General features: G+C 37.2%; 1 protein-coding gene across 2 annotated transcripts in view; it reads right to left on the reverse strand.

Annotated features, from left to right (window-relative positions):
• The window catches only part of LOC133614533 (cell adhesion molecule DSCAM-like), a 299,360-nt gene that overhangs the window by 239,131 nt on the left and 42,489 nt on the right, over nucleotides 1–17,740 (reverse strand). For both annotated transcript variants that reach the window (XM_072914993.1, XM_072914992.1), the window contains exons 3-4: nucleotides 13,859–14,176; nucleotides 13,638–13,784 (exon numbers count right to left, since the gene is read on the reverse strand). In XM_072914993.1, coding sequence (XP_072771094.1) covers nucleotides 13,638–13,784; nucleotides 13,859–14,176 — 465 coding nt within the window. The remainder of the gene's footprint in view (nucleotides 1–13,637; nucleotides 13,785–13,858; nucleotides 14,177–17,740) is intronic.

The following is a 17,740-nucleotide window of genomic DNA, read 5'->3' on the forward strand; positions in this document are numbered from 1 at the left end:
TTTTTTATTTTCATTTTTTATTGAGACAAAGATTATTTATGCATTTAATATTTGTTTACTTACTATGGTATATTATTTGTTTATTATTTATTTGTTCACTGTTATGTTACAGAGAACAAGGAAATAGGATAAAATTGCTATGGTATGAAAAGGGGTAGGATTAAATAAGCTCAGCTTCTTCCTACTCCTTTTCGGACGTGCTGTAATGAAACAACTGGAAATATGTGATGAATTACATTGTATTGTATGCATGTTTTAAATAAACTGAAACTGAACTGAACTGAACTGAAAAGATTCAAACAAGCAAAAACCAACAGGTGGTGCCAAACGACTTCTCCCCGAGCGAGTCATAGCTTTTCCTCGTGTCACTCATTTTTAATTTCCATCTATCAGTCGATTAATTTTGTCTTGAAAAACGTTGTCCCGAAAAACAAGGGACAACATCATTTTACCAAAGATTACGCAGCATCCACCTGCCCACTCGGCCTTCTTCTACCTTCTTGTTCCCTCCTCTCACTGTGGCCTCCTTTCAAGGTTGGCCTGACTTTGGGCGTGTTGGATTTACAGCCCCCGTATCTGCCTGCCGCTCAGGGCCCTCGCTGTCAATCTCGGTGAAAAATGGAGGCGGCGGCGGAAGCACATCGCCGGCATGATAAATCCCAAGGAGCCGTGATCTTTTCCCATCGGACCACCTTTACAGTATTTGCAAGCATCCTTAACATCCCTGCTGCTAAGTGTAGCTAAAACCGCGACTATATTAGCCAGCCAACAGTTTTATTAGGCTGCCCGAGCACTTTCATCGCTTAAAAGCTACAACGCACAGTTGGGAAGCTGCCGACTCGAATAGAACTGTGGAGATGTTGCTGTTCTTTTTTCTTTTTTAAACATGTACCCCGAGTATTGGACGGAGGCACATTTGCATGAAGCAAATAAGTAAACAGCATTTTCCACACGGGAGGAAATTGACTGGGGCGCTTTGCCAAGGAGGTTATGCAATGAGATGCGAAGGAGAGGAGGGCGATGGCAATGGTGAAGGCCGGCGGAGGAAGATGAAGAGGAGTTAAGGACAAAGGAAAGAAAAATTGCAGCTTGGAAAATGTGCAGAAAATTGAGTAGGAGCAAAGCCTTTGTGTGTTTGTTTACAATGTATTGTCCATCCAGTCAGCCGTGGGAAATAAAGAACATGTATTGGGATTATTTTAATTACTGACAAAATGTTCATATTTTTATTATATTTGATAACATTTCAGGTTGTTTTATTTAAAGTGTTTTTGAACTTTATTGTATATATTATTTCCTGCATTAACTTTTCTACTCTCAATATTTTGGAGGGATCCCACTTTCTTAACATTTAATATAAAGGATTTCAAAACATTTTCTCTAAATAAATAATGTTTTAATTAGAGATGTCCGATAATATCGGCCTGCCCTTAAAATGCGTTAAAATGTAATATTGGAAATTATCGGTATCGTTTTTTTTTTATTATCGGCATCGTTTTTTGTTGGTTTTTTTTTGTTTTTTTATTAAATCAACATAAAAAACTCAAGATACACTTACAATTAGTGCACCAACCCAAAAAACCTCCCTCCCCATTTACACTCATTCAGACTCATTCACACTAAAGGGTTGTTTCTTTCTGTTATTAATATTCTGGTTCCTACATTATATATCAATATATATCAATACAGTCTGCAAGGGATACAGTCCGTAAGCACACATGATTGTGCGTGCTGCTGGTCCACTAATAGTACTAACCATTAACAGTTAATTTGACTCATTTGCATTAATTACGAGTTTCAATGTAACTGTTTTTATATTGTTGTACTTTCTTTTTTATTCAAGAAAATGTTTTTAATTTATTTATCTTATTTTATTTTATTATTATTTTTTTAAAGTACCTTATCTTCACCATACCTGGTTGTCCAAATGAGGCATAATAATGTGTTAATTCCACGACTGTATATATCGGTTGATATCGGTATCGGTAATTAAAGAGTTGGACAATATCGGAATATCGGATATCGGCAAAAAGTCATTATCGGACATCCCTAGTTTTAATGGACTATATTATAGGACTTTCAAACTCAACTGGAGGGAGAGTCATTCTTTTTATATTGTTTCAATTTCACAAATTTACCAATACGTCACCGTGGAGTTAATGAGTCTGTTTAGCTGATTGGAGCTAGCTTCCGCAGCTAGTGGGTCCATGACGATGACTTCTGTTTTGTTTGATCAGACGTTTTACTGCCATATGACAGGCACGGTTTGAAAACAAACAGGTATGTAAATAAACATTTACAAAATATTTTGTTCCAGTATACAGTATATCTGCGGCTTATGGTACGCTGCGGCTAAATCATGTCAAAATATTTATTTCTTCTAAAATTTTGTGCATGCGCTCTTGAGCCTGGAAATTACGGTTTTCGTTTAATTTCCTGTCCAGCGCTCTTAATTTTGTTTCTACTCATTTACTCTGAGCGCTGGCTGCCTGGTTGCCAGTCAGGCTGCTTCTTATGCTAGCTCGCCCCGTCTTCTGGATTGGACTGGATCTTTGTGATTTTTGCTCTCGGCCTCAACATGTCATGCTTCCTGTGCACTTCCCTGCTGCACTAATTTTGATTTCGTCAAAAAATTATTTGTTTAGTCTCTGCATCCTGTGGTCCAGACCAACAACACCCAAGGCCAGATCGTGACAGTATACATACATGTTGAATTATAAAACTCATTCTTATTAGTTGACTGTGATTTACTGTTTATTTGATATGTATTGTCTCATTTTGTTTAATATTTACTTGTGATGCTTATTTTCTAATGGAATGAGGCACAAATAGAGGCTAGAAATCCCTTTTTTTGGACTTTAGATATTGCACAGGTTGACGTTATGCGTATATGGGAAAACACAACAGCCACTCAATACCCAAAATCACAGACGCCGTACGCAACAACGCCGCATGACTTCAAACATGTCTCCTGCGTATTGAACAGAGAAGAACACAGCCCAGCTCATTGGTCCACGGCTGCCTTTCATGTCTCTATTAGCTCTGTCGATTGTTTATCAAAAGCGGCGAGCGGACAATAGTGGCAGGGCATATGAAAGGTTGTACTGTGAGAGCCTGCTTTAAAATTCATGACGGGTTAATGGTATGTTGGTGGCGGCGACGTTCTGCCCCGATGGAGTAGCCATGTAGCGGGGGCGGGGGGGACATGTTGCTTTGAATGAGTACTAAGCAGTTCTTATTCTGAGAGGTAATTCATATTATAATTAACTTTTCAATCACAGCTGATTAATTAGGACAGGGCCTTGTCTGTAATTAAGCATCTATTTTACACCCAATTTAGAATCAGCGGTTATCCAGTCATTTTTGGCAGCCTTTTCTGCACATTCTAGTTAGTTGCTCTCCAAGCTTCCATTTTGGACTATTTTACAGCAATCTTGAATAATATTTAATGGTGCCAAAATTTCAGATCTAAAATCTAGCCTTGAGGCTGACGTTTAGACAGCCAAAGTGCTTTTAGTAAGCCATACTGCAGGGAACACGTTGATTTGTGTGTGTTGCTTTAATGCTAATTAGCTGTGTTTGTCTGTAATGGGGACCAGCCAGCTTTTAGCTTGGTGGTCAGCACACTTGCCTCTCATGCTGACGACCAGGGTTCGCGTCCCCGTGCGGAATGGGATAAAGGCAGAGGGTCGAACCAGCTGGGTTACATTTCCTTGGTTGTATGTCTCCAAGAAGGAGCGCAATTGTGTACTTTTTACTATGGGTGCATGATAATTGTAGGACCAATATTAGTAATTATGACGTCACGCCAATAAACCAGAAAAAAATTGCTCCATTAACCAATCCTTTAAACCAAAAAAAAACAGTCCAATGAGGCGAGATTCAGATAGTCCAACTTAAAAAAAAATATAAATATAAATACGTTATACATTTTTTTAACCAAGTACCACCTTAAAAAAACCTTGGCTCTCCAAGTATCACCATAATGACAAACATTGAAATACAGCCTAGTAGGCCTAAATATTCATTAAAAAAAGGCAGAGTTTTAATTTAAGAAGTATATTCAATATTTTGGCCACTGTAACATTACAGACAGTTTGAACAGTAACACTGTGTTTGAATATTTAATTAAGTGATTATTTGGCGTACCGCTAGATGGAGCCCGCATACCACTCAGTTTGAGAATCACTGAATTACAGTATCGGTCTTGAGAAGTTATCCGTATCGGCTTGAAAAAAAATTCCAACTTTTTACACATACACTGCAGCTCTGCACTAGTCCAATATAACAAAAGCCATATATCATTGAAATAACGTAACATATCAATCAATCAATCAATCAATGTTTATATATACGATATATCGAATAAACTCGATATATCGTGGGTTTGTCTCTGTGCGATATAGAAAATGACTATATCGTGATATTCGAGTATACATTCTCACGCAGTTGCTTTTAGCTGCAGGCAGTACACTTCAGGTGTTTCTTACGCTTTCTTGTCTCTGCTTCTCACAGAGACATAAAACAAGCGCACCTTCTTACATACGTCACATACTGTCGCGCGTGCAACGTCATACGCTCTCGCCGAGCAGAGAGGTAGAGACATGGTAACATTAGCTGTAATGCTAGCGGAGAGGTGCGAGTGGTAATACGAGAGAAAGAAGGTGCAAATCTGGTAACAAATGAAGGAAGAATTAATTCCCAAGAAAAACAGCACGGGGTCCATCTTCTGGCGGTGGTTTGGCTTCACGCGGCAAGATGTTGAACAGACAACCGTAATATGTCAAGTATGCGGCAAAAAGTAGCATCATTTGAAAAGTCACCCGCTAGAGAATGAGGAGTGCTTGAAACTCTGCATGTCAACATCTCCGTTTGGTGCCACACCCACAAAATGCCCAAGCAACCATTTCCAGATCAACACTGTATGAAAGAAAAAATCAACCACAGAAGGACATACACTATTTGATTTCCTATTATGCAGCTCATTTTTATTTGACAGTTATTGAAATATCGTGTATGACATCATGCACAAAAGTATGTTATTTGTTTCAAACTATTGTAGTGGTGTTCTGTACAAAAAGTGCACTTTAATTTAGTGTTGTTTTGATATGTCATCTTAGTGACATCATGCACTAAAATGCACTAATAGCTTGTTTTAAAGTGTCTCTGACAATCTTGCAATTTCTGTTTTGAAATGACATGAATGTTTGTGCCACTGCTTAATAACTGTTTAATAAATACAGTTTTGGTCAATTGACTTAGTGGTGATTTCCATCTCTGCATGAAAGTTTAAAATGAGCATATATTAATGCAGTATGAACAAGAATGTTTTAATTAGGGATGTCCGATAATGGCTTTTTGCCGATATCCGATATTCCGATATTGTCCAACTCTTTAATTACCGATACCGATATCAACTGATACCGATATCAACCGATACTGATATATACAGTCGTGGAATTACCACATTATTATGCCTAATTTGGACAACCAGGTATGGTGAAGATAAGGTCCTTTTTTAAAATATTAATAAAATAACATAAGATAAATAAATTAAAAACATTTTCTTGAATAAAAAAGAAAGTAAAACAATATAAAAACAGTTACATAGAAACTAGTAATTAATGAAAATGAGTAAAATTAACTGTTAAAGGTTAGTACTATTAGTGGACCAGCAGCACGCACAACCATGTGTGCTTACGGACTGTATCCCTTGCAGACTGTATTGATATATATTGATATATAATGTAGGAACCAGAATATTAATAACAGAAAGAAACAACCCTTTTGTGTGAATGAGTGTAGTAAATGGGGGAGGGATGTTTTTTGGGTTGGTGCACTAATTGTAAGTGTATTTTGTGTTTTTTATGTTGATTTAATTAAAAAAAAAGAAAAAGAAAAAAAGAAAAAAAGAAAAACCGATACCGATAATAAAAAAAAACCGATACCGATAATACATTTTAAAGCATTTATCGGCCGATAATATTGGCAGGCCGATATTATTGGACATCTCTAGTTTTAATGTTAACACATAGAATCATCATACTGCTGTGATTATATGCATCAAGTGTTAATTCAAGGCTAAGGCAAAATATTGAGATATATATCGTGTATCGTGACATGGCCTAAAAATATCGAGATATTAATAAAAGGCCATATCGCCCAGCCCATATATACATATATACATAAATACACATACATACATACATACATACATATATATATATATATATATATATATATATATATATATATATATATATATATATATATACATATATATATACACATACATAATTACTTTACATGCAGTCGGCTTTTGGCCCTCGAGCAAATTTATTCAGCCCAATGCGGCTCCCAGGGCAAAAAGGACACCCCTGGTATACACAAATTATATGTTGACATATGCAATCAGAAACATAACTCTGAACAGCTAGCACAAATGATCTGAGAAGCTAGCACCAATCCTGGTCACTTTGTGTCCGTTCCAGCATGCTCATCCCTCACCAACTAATGCAAGAGAAGCACGCCTTATGTTACCTTTCCAAACAACGGTAAGAAAAACCTGAGGTGAATAATTCAGCGTGGCTGTGAGATAGCTTTATTTCATGTCTACTGAAACCTGGTCTTCTTTCATGAAAAATTAAAATAAAAAGAAAGGAGTTGGAAAACTAGGCTGGGTCAAACTACACCTCTGTCGGTATCCCCCACCCCAACCCGCCCTTCACCCTCGGAGAAAACAAAGCCTCTCCATAACAGTGTGAGGTGGATCTGCTCATGCATCAGAATCCCCCATCAAATATTTATCAGGGAGCAGCAGTGATTTTGACCGTGTGCTCATGCTTTTGACAGCGCTCGCCCGCCGCAATACTTGCTGGGGAAAACGCGGGCACATCCAATATGGTGGCACAATAACATTCATCATTCAACTCGGCTGCATACAAACTGCCACATCAGCTAAAACAATACAGTCAAATATTGACATTTTTTCCCCTTTAAAGAAAGAGCAAAAACCAGTATGTAAAATAACAAGGCTGTGACACATTCTGTCGCAGTGTTCGGATAGTGTATATGTATGCACAAGACAGTGTTTTTCAACCTTTTTTGAGCCAAGGCATATTTTTTGCGTTGAAAAAATGCGGAGGCACACCACCAGCAGAAATCATTAAAAACGAAACTCAGTTGACAGTCAAAAGTCGTTGTCGCAATTGTTGGATACGACTTTAAACCATAACCAACCATGCATCACTATAGCTCTTGTCTCAAAGTAGGTGTACTGTCACGACCTGTCACATCACACCATGACTTACTTTGAGTTTTTGCTGTTTTCCTGTGTGTAGTGTATTAGTTCTTGTCTTGCGCTCTTTTGGTTTTGGTGATTTTGGTGGCTTTTCCTGTTTTGTTTTGATTGATTGATTGATTGAGACTTTTATTAGTAGATTGCACAGTACAGTACATATTCCGTACAATTGACCACTAAATGGTAACACCCGAATAAGTTTTTCAACTTGTTTAAGTCGGGGTCCACTTAAATCAATTCATATACATATGGTGTTTTCCTGTAGCAGTTTAATGTCTTCCTTAAGCGCTATTGCCCGCATCTGCTTTGTTTTAGCAATCAAAACTATTTAAGTTGTTGCTATCCTTCTTTGTGGGAACATTGTTGATTGTCATGTAATGTTCCGATGTACTTTGTGGACGCCGTATTTGCTCCACAGTCAGTCTTTGCTGTCGTCCAGCATTCTGTTTTTGTTTACTTTGTAGCCAGTTAGGTTTTAGTTTCGTTCTGCATAGCCTCTCTTTAAGCTTCAAAGCACTTCAATCTTAGGGGCACTCATCTTTTGTTTATTTTCGGTTTAAGCATTAGATATGATGACAAACCCTCGTCGTCTCACAAGACGTGTTCCCGACATCTACAAAGCAATTAGCTACCGGCTGCCACCTACTGGTATGGAAGAGTATAACACGGTTACACTGCGGAGTGCTAGACCAGTGGTTCTCAAATGGGGGTACGTGTACCCCTGGGGGTACTTGAAGGTATGCCAAGGGGTACGTGAGATTTTTTTTTAAATATCCAAAAAATAGCAACAATTCAAAAATCCTTTATAAATATATTTATTGAATAATACTTCAACAAAATATGAATGTAAGTTCATAAAGTCAGTGAAACACAAGCTCAGGTTTCTCACTAAAATGTCTGTCAAAAAGAACTGTGAAAAGAAATGCAACAATGCAATATTCAGTGTTGACAGCTAGATTTTTTGTGGACATGTTCCATAAATATTGATGTTAAATATTTCTTTTTTTGTGAAGAAATGTTTAGAATTAAGTTCATGAATCCAGATGGGTCTCTATTACAATCCCCAAAGAGGGCACTTTAAGTTGATGATTACCTCTATGTGTAGAAATCTTTATTTATAATTGAATCACTTGTTTATTTTTCAACAAGTTTTTAGTTATTTTTATATCTATTTTTCCAAATAGTTCAAGAAAGACCACTACAAATGAGCAATATTTTGCACTGTTACAAAATTTAATAAATCAGAAACTGATGACATAGTGCTGTATTTTACTTCTTTATCTCTTTTTTTCAACCAAAAATGCTTTGCTCTGATTAGGGGGTACTTGAATTAAAAAAATTTTCACAGGCGGTACATCACTGAAAAAAGGTTGAGAACCACTGCTCTAGACGGCACCAACACTCAACAACGGCAAATTATTTGCAGACTATAATTACTGCTTTGCAAAAAATATTTTTACCCCAAATAGGTGAAATTACATAATCTCCCACGGCACACTAGTGTGCCGCGGCACAGTGGTTGAAAAACACTGGCATAAGACTATTCAGTGATGGAAGTGGTTTTTGTTGTCGTTCTCCCAGTATTTATTTATCTAATTATGTTTTTCTATGTACTTAAAAAAAAAAAAATATGACATTCACAAATTTTTATTCTATATTTAAAAAATATATATATACAGTATATATATATATATTTTTTTTAAAAGGACAAGATATTGTTTACATTTGTGAAATCATTACAAAAAAGTACATAATATGTAATATCGTTAATTAGAATAAGCTCTTTATTTGGAACGAGTGCTAGTGGACAACTAGTTTGACGCATAAACAAAGGATCCTAATTACATTTCAATTAAAAGGGAATCATGAAAAAAACATTCTGTCCCCTAGGGGGAACCACTGAGTTTGCCACAGGAATACGCCGCTGTTTTTAATAATGTTATGAATTAAAACAGTCACATTCTATTATTGCGACACAGCTAAAAAGAACAGCAGCCCTGCATGAGTCACACCATTTGCACATCCTCATCATATCTGCGTGCCGCACATTGGCCAAATCTCTGTGACATTAGGCGACGTCTTTTAACCGCCAGCTCGCAGCGTCGCAAGTCAACTGAAGCGAGCTCCCTTAGAAAATAAGTCTCCGGCATGGATCAGAGGACACATCTTCATGCTCGAGCAGGCACATTTAAAATGCCACCAAAACACCGTCCCGGATTTTTGCCCTCAGTCAAATGACATCAAAGTGCTCACTTACAGGTCCCTAAATGCACCACAGTTATGAAACAAAAGCAGCAGGGGATAAGCATCCTGGTTAGCTTAGCATTAGAAGTGTGTGTGTTGTTATGCTAAAAAGTGACTAACTCGGTCTTAATTAAATGAGGTGGAGTGTGTTTCTACGCACAGTGATGCAGTGTGACAGTTATCAACATCCCCTGGCTAGGTGGAGGACATGGTTGGAACTAAGGAGCGTCACTGCTGGCACACCAAGATGGTGGAGGAGATGACTCACAGTCGGACACTTCAAAACAGGACTGTCCAAACTTTTTTTCCAAATGCTAGACCTTGCATACTTGCAATTCGTCATCCAAAAATCAATTCTTAGACCAAATTAAAAAAATTTAATTTTTTTTTTTTTCTCCAAACATAGGCATTTGTTTTCCAAAAATGACACATTTCATCCACCCTGATATTTCAGCTATATCTCTATCAATTGTGTCTTTTGTCTGTATTTCTCTTCATTTTTTGTTCAATTTTTTTTCTACAAAAACCAACAATGAGGCAAAATGCTTCCAAATGTTTGTCTACTAAGTTTAAGAGTAGAAACTGTGTTTTTGTCTGTTATTAGGGACACAATAAACACAGAAAAAATCATACAATTACGAGAAAAGATGCATCAAGTTAAAAGAGCAAAATTGTATTATACAGTGCAGGCCAAAAGTTTGGACACACCACATTCACAACACAACTGATGGTCCCATTTATAAAGCAAGAAATTCCACTAATCCAGTGTTTTTCAACCTTTTTTGAGCCAATGCACATTTTTTTGCGTGGAGGCACACCACCAGCAGAAATCACTAAAAAACTAAACTCAGTTGACAGTAAAAAGTTGTTGTCGCAATTTTTGGGTATGACTTTAAACCATAACCAAGCATGCATCAATATAGCTCTTGTCTCAAAGTAGGTGTACTGTCACCACCTGTCACATCACACCCTTACTTATTTTGTATTTTTTGCTGTTTTCCTGTGTGTAGTCTTTTAGTTCTTGTTTTGCACTCCTATTTTTTTGCTATTTTCCTGTAGCAGTTTCATGTCTTCCTTTGAGTGATATTTCCCGCATCTACTTTGTTTTAGCAATCAAGAATATTTCAGTTGTTTTTATCCTTCTGTGTGGGGACATTGTTGACTGTCATGTCATGTTCGGATGTACATTGTGGACGCCGTCTTTGCTCCACAGTAAGTCTTTGCTGTCGTCCAGCGTTCCGTTTTTGTTGACTTTGTAGCCAGTTCAGTTTTAGTTTCGTTCTGCATAGCCTTCCCTAAGCTTCAATGCCTTTTCTTAATTACAGGTTTGCAAAAAATATTTTTAACCCAAATAGGTGAATTTAGATAATCTCCCACGGCACACCAGACTGGATCTCACGGCACACTAGTGGTTGAAAAACACTGCACTAATCAACCCTAAAAAGGCACACCTGTGAAGTGAAAACCATTTCAGGAAACTACCTCTTGAAGCCAAGAGAATGCCAAGAGTGTGCAAAGCTGTAATCAGAGCAAATAGTGACTATTTTGAAGAAACTAGACTATAAAACATGTTTTAAGTTTAAGTTTTAAGTTATATCACCTTTTTGTTGTTAAGTACATAACTCCACATGTGTCATTTCATAGTTTTGATGCTTTCAGTGACAATACAATGTAAAAAGTCATGAAAATAAAGAAAACACATTGAATGAGAAGACGTGTCCAAACTTTTGGCCTGTACTATATATTTGGGGGAACTGTACATAAAAAAGTCATAATATTAAGAGATATAGGTTGAATAAGGATAAAGTAATAATAATATGTGATACTTGTATAAAATACTTCTGTAGTCAGTTCCTGTGTAATATTGACTCATAAAAAGTCAAGAAAAAAAAATTATCAGGATTTACCGCCCTTTTTTGGTATTAAATTTAGCCTTTATTCTTGCAAAAATATGTATTTTTTTTATAATACACTTTTTTATGTAAAGTCACGACTTAATTCTCGTAACCTCGCAACTTTATTTCATGTAGCATTACAACGTTACTCTCTGATATTTAGGGGGGACAAAGTGTACAGAATAATGTCGTACTATTACGAGAAAAAGTTGGAGGAAGGATAAATAATGAAATCTGATAATGTTATTAAATAGAATACTTCTGTAGTTAATTCCCATTGAGTTGTAACATATACACATTTTCTTCTCAAAATAATACCACTTTTTCCTCGAAAAAATTATAACTTTTACATCACATCTTTTTTCTCATATTACATCTTTTTGTTAATACGTTTAGACGTTATTCTTTTAAAAAGGACGGAATTTTTCTCGTAACCTTTCCTTTTTTTCTATTTTATTTATTTATTTATTTGACAGGGACGGTACAATTAAACATTGCTACCCACGTCCCTGGTCAGGCTTTTAAAGAAAGGTTGAGAAAAGTGAAAAACGGATTAAAGACAGGATTAAGACAAGTAAAACATAAAAATACATAATTGGCCCCATTTTTCCATACTATATCCAGTTCCAGCTCGCACTTCTGATTTTCATTATGTAACATTAGGTTATTTTCCTATATTTGGAGAGGATGGGAAGGACTGTAGAGAATGACGTCACATGACTTTTTGTCGGAAAAAAATTAGAACTTGATTGTTGTAATATTAAAAAAATGTTGTCATGATATAGCAACTTTTTGTCATTAATTTTGGATTTTACTATTGTAAAAGGATGTCTTTTTTCTCTATTAAAATAAAATACTTCTGTATTCAGCTACTTCATAATATTGACTTGTAGAATATAAACAAAATCACGTGATATTTTTACTTTTTCTCCAAAAAATATATAATTTGAATCTTGTAACATTACATCTTTTTTGTCTGATAATACAAAATTGTTATTATCAAATTTAGACTTTATTATTGTAAAATAAGAAAAACTTTTCTCGCAATATTATGACTTTTTTCTATAAAATGGCAACCTTATTTTGTAACCTTGAAACTTTTTTTCACGTAACATTACGACGTTATTCTCCTAATTTCCCCACTTTTTTACTGCAAAATTGCGACTTTTTTGTTCTACAAAATTCAAATGTCAAAAAACAGTATAGTCCTAGTACTACAGTTAGTGTTGTCCCGATACCAATATTTTGGTACCGGTACCAAAATTATTGTGATACTTTTAGGTACTTTTCTAAATAAAGGGGACCACAAAAAATGGCATTATTGGCTTTTTTTTTAACCAAGAATCTTACGGTACATTAAACATGTTTCTTATTGCAAGTTTGTCCTTAAATAAAATAGTGAACATACAAGACAACTTGTCTTTTAGTAGTAAGTAAACAAACAAAGGCTCCTAATTAGTCTGCTGACATATGCAGTAACATTTTGTGTCATTTTCCATTATATTATTTTGTCAAAATTTTTAAGGACAAGTGGTAGAAAATGAATTATTAATCTACTTGTTCATTTACTGTTAATATCTGCTTACTTTCTCTTTTAACATGTTCTATCTACACTTCTGTTCAAATGTAATAATCACTTATTCTTCTGTTGTTTGATACTCTACATTAATTTTGGATGAGACCACAAATTTGGGTATCAATCCGATACTTAGTCGTTACAGGATCATACATTGGTCATATTCAAAGTCCTCATGTGTCCAGGGACATATTTCCTGAGTTTATAAACGTAATATAAATTAAAAAAAGATGTGATGCCAAAAAATATTGACGTAAACATAGTAGTATCGACTAGATACGCTACTGTACTTTGTATCATTACAGTGGATATTAGGTGTAGATCCACCAATGTGTATCGTTTGTTTACCAGACCGTTACTTTTCAGATGAGGTATAGTACCGAATATGATTAATTAGGATTGTGGTACTATACTATTACCGGTATACCGTACAACCCTAACTACAGTATGTTGTGTAAGGGCTCTGCCTACAGTAAAGTTATGTAATTTGCATTACAGCCGGAAAACTAGCATTTATTAACCGCTTAAGACGTGCAAATATTGTGTGTGCCATGGCAATGAGTGTCAGACGTGTAGTGAAGCCTGCTTGTTGCACTGTAGGAAAAATCAATGGTGGCCTTACCTGAGCTGAGCGAGATTGTGTCTTTCTCCCATGATACAACGTTGACATAGGCCTCCACAGAAGCAGGGATAATGCACTTGAAGACGGCTACGCTGCCTCGCATAGCCTTCTGGTCAGCCACTCGGACTGTGTAGGGTTCCCTCGAAACTATACAGGAAAGAAAACATGCTGCGCTTGTTTATTCCTTCAGAGTTCCAGTGAACCACCAGTTGTGGACTCACCGGCTTTAATGTGGACATCCTGACTCCGGATCTTGCCCGTGGGGTTTTCGGCAGTGCAGTAGTAGGTGTTGTCATGGATGAGCTTGCTGAAGCTGGACGGCAGGAAGTTGAAGATCTGGAGGGTTCCGTTCGGGTGGACGTGACGGATGCCCGGGACATCGTAGATCTCCTCGCCGGTCGCCAGGTACCAGCGCAGCGAGGCGGGGGGCGCGCCCCCAGCAGGACAGGGCACGGAGGTCCCTGTGGTGCTGGCGAATACTACCTCTTGCAGAGATGCATTGACAAAGTACAAGCTGGAATGTTGGTCCTCACTGAAAACTGCAAGAGGAAAGACAGACAAGTGAGTAATTCTCAAGGCACAATAATATAGAAAAGCTTAAGAGCAGTCAGTGTGCAGCTATCATAGCTAAAGATTACTCAAAGCACGGCCAGTGTCATCTATATCAGTGTTTTTCAACCATTTTTGAGCCAAGGCACATTTTTTTCATTGAAAAAATGCGGAGGCACACCACCAGCAGAAATCATTAAAAACTGAAACTCAGCAGCTGAAATTGACAATAAAAAGTCGTTGTCGCAATTGTTGGATATGACTTTAAAGCATAACCAAGCTCCTATTTTGGTGGCTTTTTCTCTTTTTTGTAGCAGTTTCATGTCTTCCTTGACCGCTAATCCCCACACCTGCTTTGTTTTAGCAATCAACAATATTGCAGTTGTTTTTATCTTTCTTTGTGTGGACATTGTTGATTGTCATGTTCGGATGTACTTTGTGGACGCTGTCTTTGCTCCACAGTAAGTCTTTGCTGTCATCAAGCATTCTGTTTTTGTTTACTTTGAAGCCAGTTCAGTTTTAGTTTCGTTCTGCATAGCCTTCCCTAAGCTTCAATGCCTTTTCTTAGGGGCACTCACCTTTTGTTTATTTTTGGTTTAAGCATTAGATACCTTTTTACCTGCACACTGCCTCCCGCTGTTTCCGACATCTACGAAGCAATTAGCTACCGACTGCCACCTACTGATATGGAAGAGTATTACACGGTTACTCTGCCGATCTCCAGACAGTGCAGACACTCAACAACAACACATCATTTTCAGACTATAATTACTGGTTTGCAAAAAATATTTTTAACCCAAATAGGTGAAATTAGATAATCTCCCACGGCACACCAGACTGTATCTCACGGCACACTAGTGGTTGAAAAACACTGATCTATATGGTCTTCTTTATCAGCAGAAACTTCCACAAAGCGAGTCTCTCCGCTCCAAATGGCCTACAGTGACACTGACAAGCCGGCTAGGACCGTCCCTTGGGGGGAAAAACATTTTAGCGCTTCATAAATTCCTAACCAGCTCTAAAATTTCCTTCTTCTCTGCTCCAGCAGCTTTAACCCAGCAATAAGAGACTCTAAATGTCCCGCTCCTTCCATCACTCTCTCTCACACACACAAAACACTAATTTCAGTCAATCAAATTTGCTCTTTATTCCAAATGTGAAGATTGTTGCATGCAATAACAGATATTTGAGGGACTGATTTGCAGATGATGTCCAAACCAGTCTCTGACACAGGGACAAAGTGACGTTACAGTACCTTGGAAGGGGGGATATTTCCCCAAGGGTGCGAGCTTTCACACATCAGATAATAAGATCCTTGCCAATGCTAGCATCTGGTGCTACATATTTTTTTAAAAAGTACAAAACCCAAAACCAGTGAAGTTGGCACGTTGTGTAAATCATAAATAAAAACAGAATACAATGATTTGCGAATAATTGTCAACCTATATTCAATTGAATACACTGCAAAGACAATATACTTAATATTAACATCTTTTGCAAATATTAGCTCATTTGGAATTTGATGCTTGCAACATAATTCAAAAAAGCCGGCACTAGTGGCAAAAAGACTGAGAAAGTTGAGGAATGCTCATCAAACACTTATCTGGAACATCCCACAGGTGAACAGGCTAATTGGGAACAGGTGAGTGCCATGATTGGCTATAAATGAAGCTTCCATGAAATCAATTAAATCATCATCAAACGGTCACCACTTTGTGAACAAATGCGTGAGAAAATTGTCGAACAGTTTAAGACCAACATTTCCCAAAGAGCTATTGCAAGGAATTTAGGGATTTCACCATCTACGGTCCGTAATATCATCAAAGGGTTCAGAGAATCTGGAGAAATCACTGCACATAAGCGGCAAGGCCGTGACCTTCGATCCCTCAAGTGATACTGCATCAAAAAGCGACATCAGTGTGTAAAGGATATCACCACATGAGCTCAGGAACACTTCAGAAAAGCACTGTCAGTAACTACAGTTTGTCACTACATCTGTAAGTGCAAGTTAAAACTCTACTATGAAAAGCCAAAGCCATTAATCAACAACACCCAGAAACGCCGCCGGCTTCGCTGGGCCCGAGCTCATCTTAGATAGACTGATGCAAACTGGAAAAGTGTTCTGTGGTCTGAGGAGTCCACATTTGAAATTGTTTTTGGAAACTGTGGACGTCGTGTCCTCAGGACCAAAGAGGAAAAGAACCATCCGGATTGTTATAGGCGCAAAGTTGAAAAGCCAGCATCTGTGATGGTATGGGGGTGCATTAGTGCCGAAGGCATGGGTAACTTACACATCTGTGAAGGCACCATTAATGCTGAAAGGTACATACAGGTTTTGGAGCAACATATGTTGCCATCATTTTCGTCTTTTTCATGGACGCCCCTGCTTATTTCAGCAAGACAATGCGGCTAAAAGTAAAAGAGTGCGGGTACTAGACTGGCCTGCCATTGAAAATGTGTGGCGCAATATGAAACCTAAAATACAACAACGGAGACCCTTAAGCTGTACATCAAGCAAGAATGGGAAATAATTCCACCTGAAAAGTTTCAAAAATTGGTCTCCTCAGTTCTCAAACGTTTACTGAGTGTTGTTAAAAGGAAAGGCCATGTAACACAGTGGTAAAAATGCCCCTGTGCCAACTTTTTTACAATGTGTTGCTGCCATTAAATTCTAAGTTAATGATTATTTGCAACAACAAAAAAAAGTTTCTCAGTTCTAACATTAAATATCTTGTCTTTGCAGTCTATTCAATTGAATATAAGTTTAAAAGGATTTGCAAATCATTGTATTCTGTTTTTATTTACGATTTACACAAAGTGCCAATTTTACTGGTTTTGGGTTTTGTACACAGCAACAATTACTTTTAACACAACTGGGCATGGAAAGTTCCCCCTTACCATTTAATTGGGCCCTTCACCCTCGTTATAACACTATCACGTTGATCAAGTCGTGTCCCAAGTGGGAAACAAAACCATGCAGAGTGCTATATGTGTGTTTCTTTGTCATTCTTAACAGTACATTCTGAACAGTAACACTGGGTTTAAATATAGGAAAATAAAACACGACTTTGATCAAGTGATCTAACACTTGGCGGGTAAACAAGCACTCAAAACTCAGAACTGAGTCAGCCAAACTGCCTCTATAGGTAATGTTGCAATTTTCAGTCCCAACAAAGCAAGTATGCCTTATTGAAAACACTCCAACATAACGGAAGGTTCCACTTTTCAAAATGCACTAGCTTGATGCTAATTTACATAGTATTTGCCACAGACATGCTACCAATTAGCATTAGCAATTTAAAATTTGATAATGAATGTGAACTAAATACAATACTTATAGTATAATCACTTTTTTGGGCAAAACAAAAGACTAGATTCAGTTGAATGGCAAAGGCCTCTCCTTGACTACGCAACACACTGTAATCTATACGCTACTGCCATCTAACGTCTTGGAATTGTAAAAGCATGCAAAGTCTATTATATAATACATGCAAAAGAGACCCAGAAATGTAAGAAATCAAGATATAACAACTTGACAGCACAGTTATCATTAT

This window comes from Nerophis lumbriciformis, linkage group LG17, assembly GCF_033978685.3.
Source record: "Nerophis lumbriciformis linkage group LG17, RoL_Nlum_v2.1, whole genome shotgun sequence".
Taxonomy (NCBI): Eukaryota; Metazoa; Chordata; class Actinopteri; order Syngnathiformes; family Syngnathidae; genus Nerophis; species Nerophis lumbriciformis.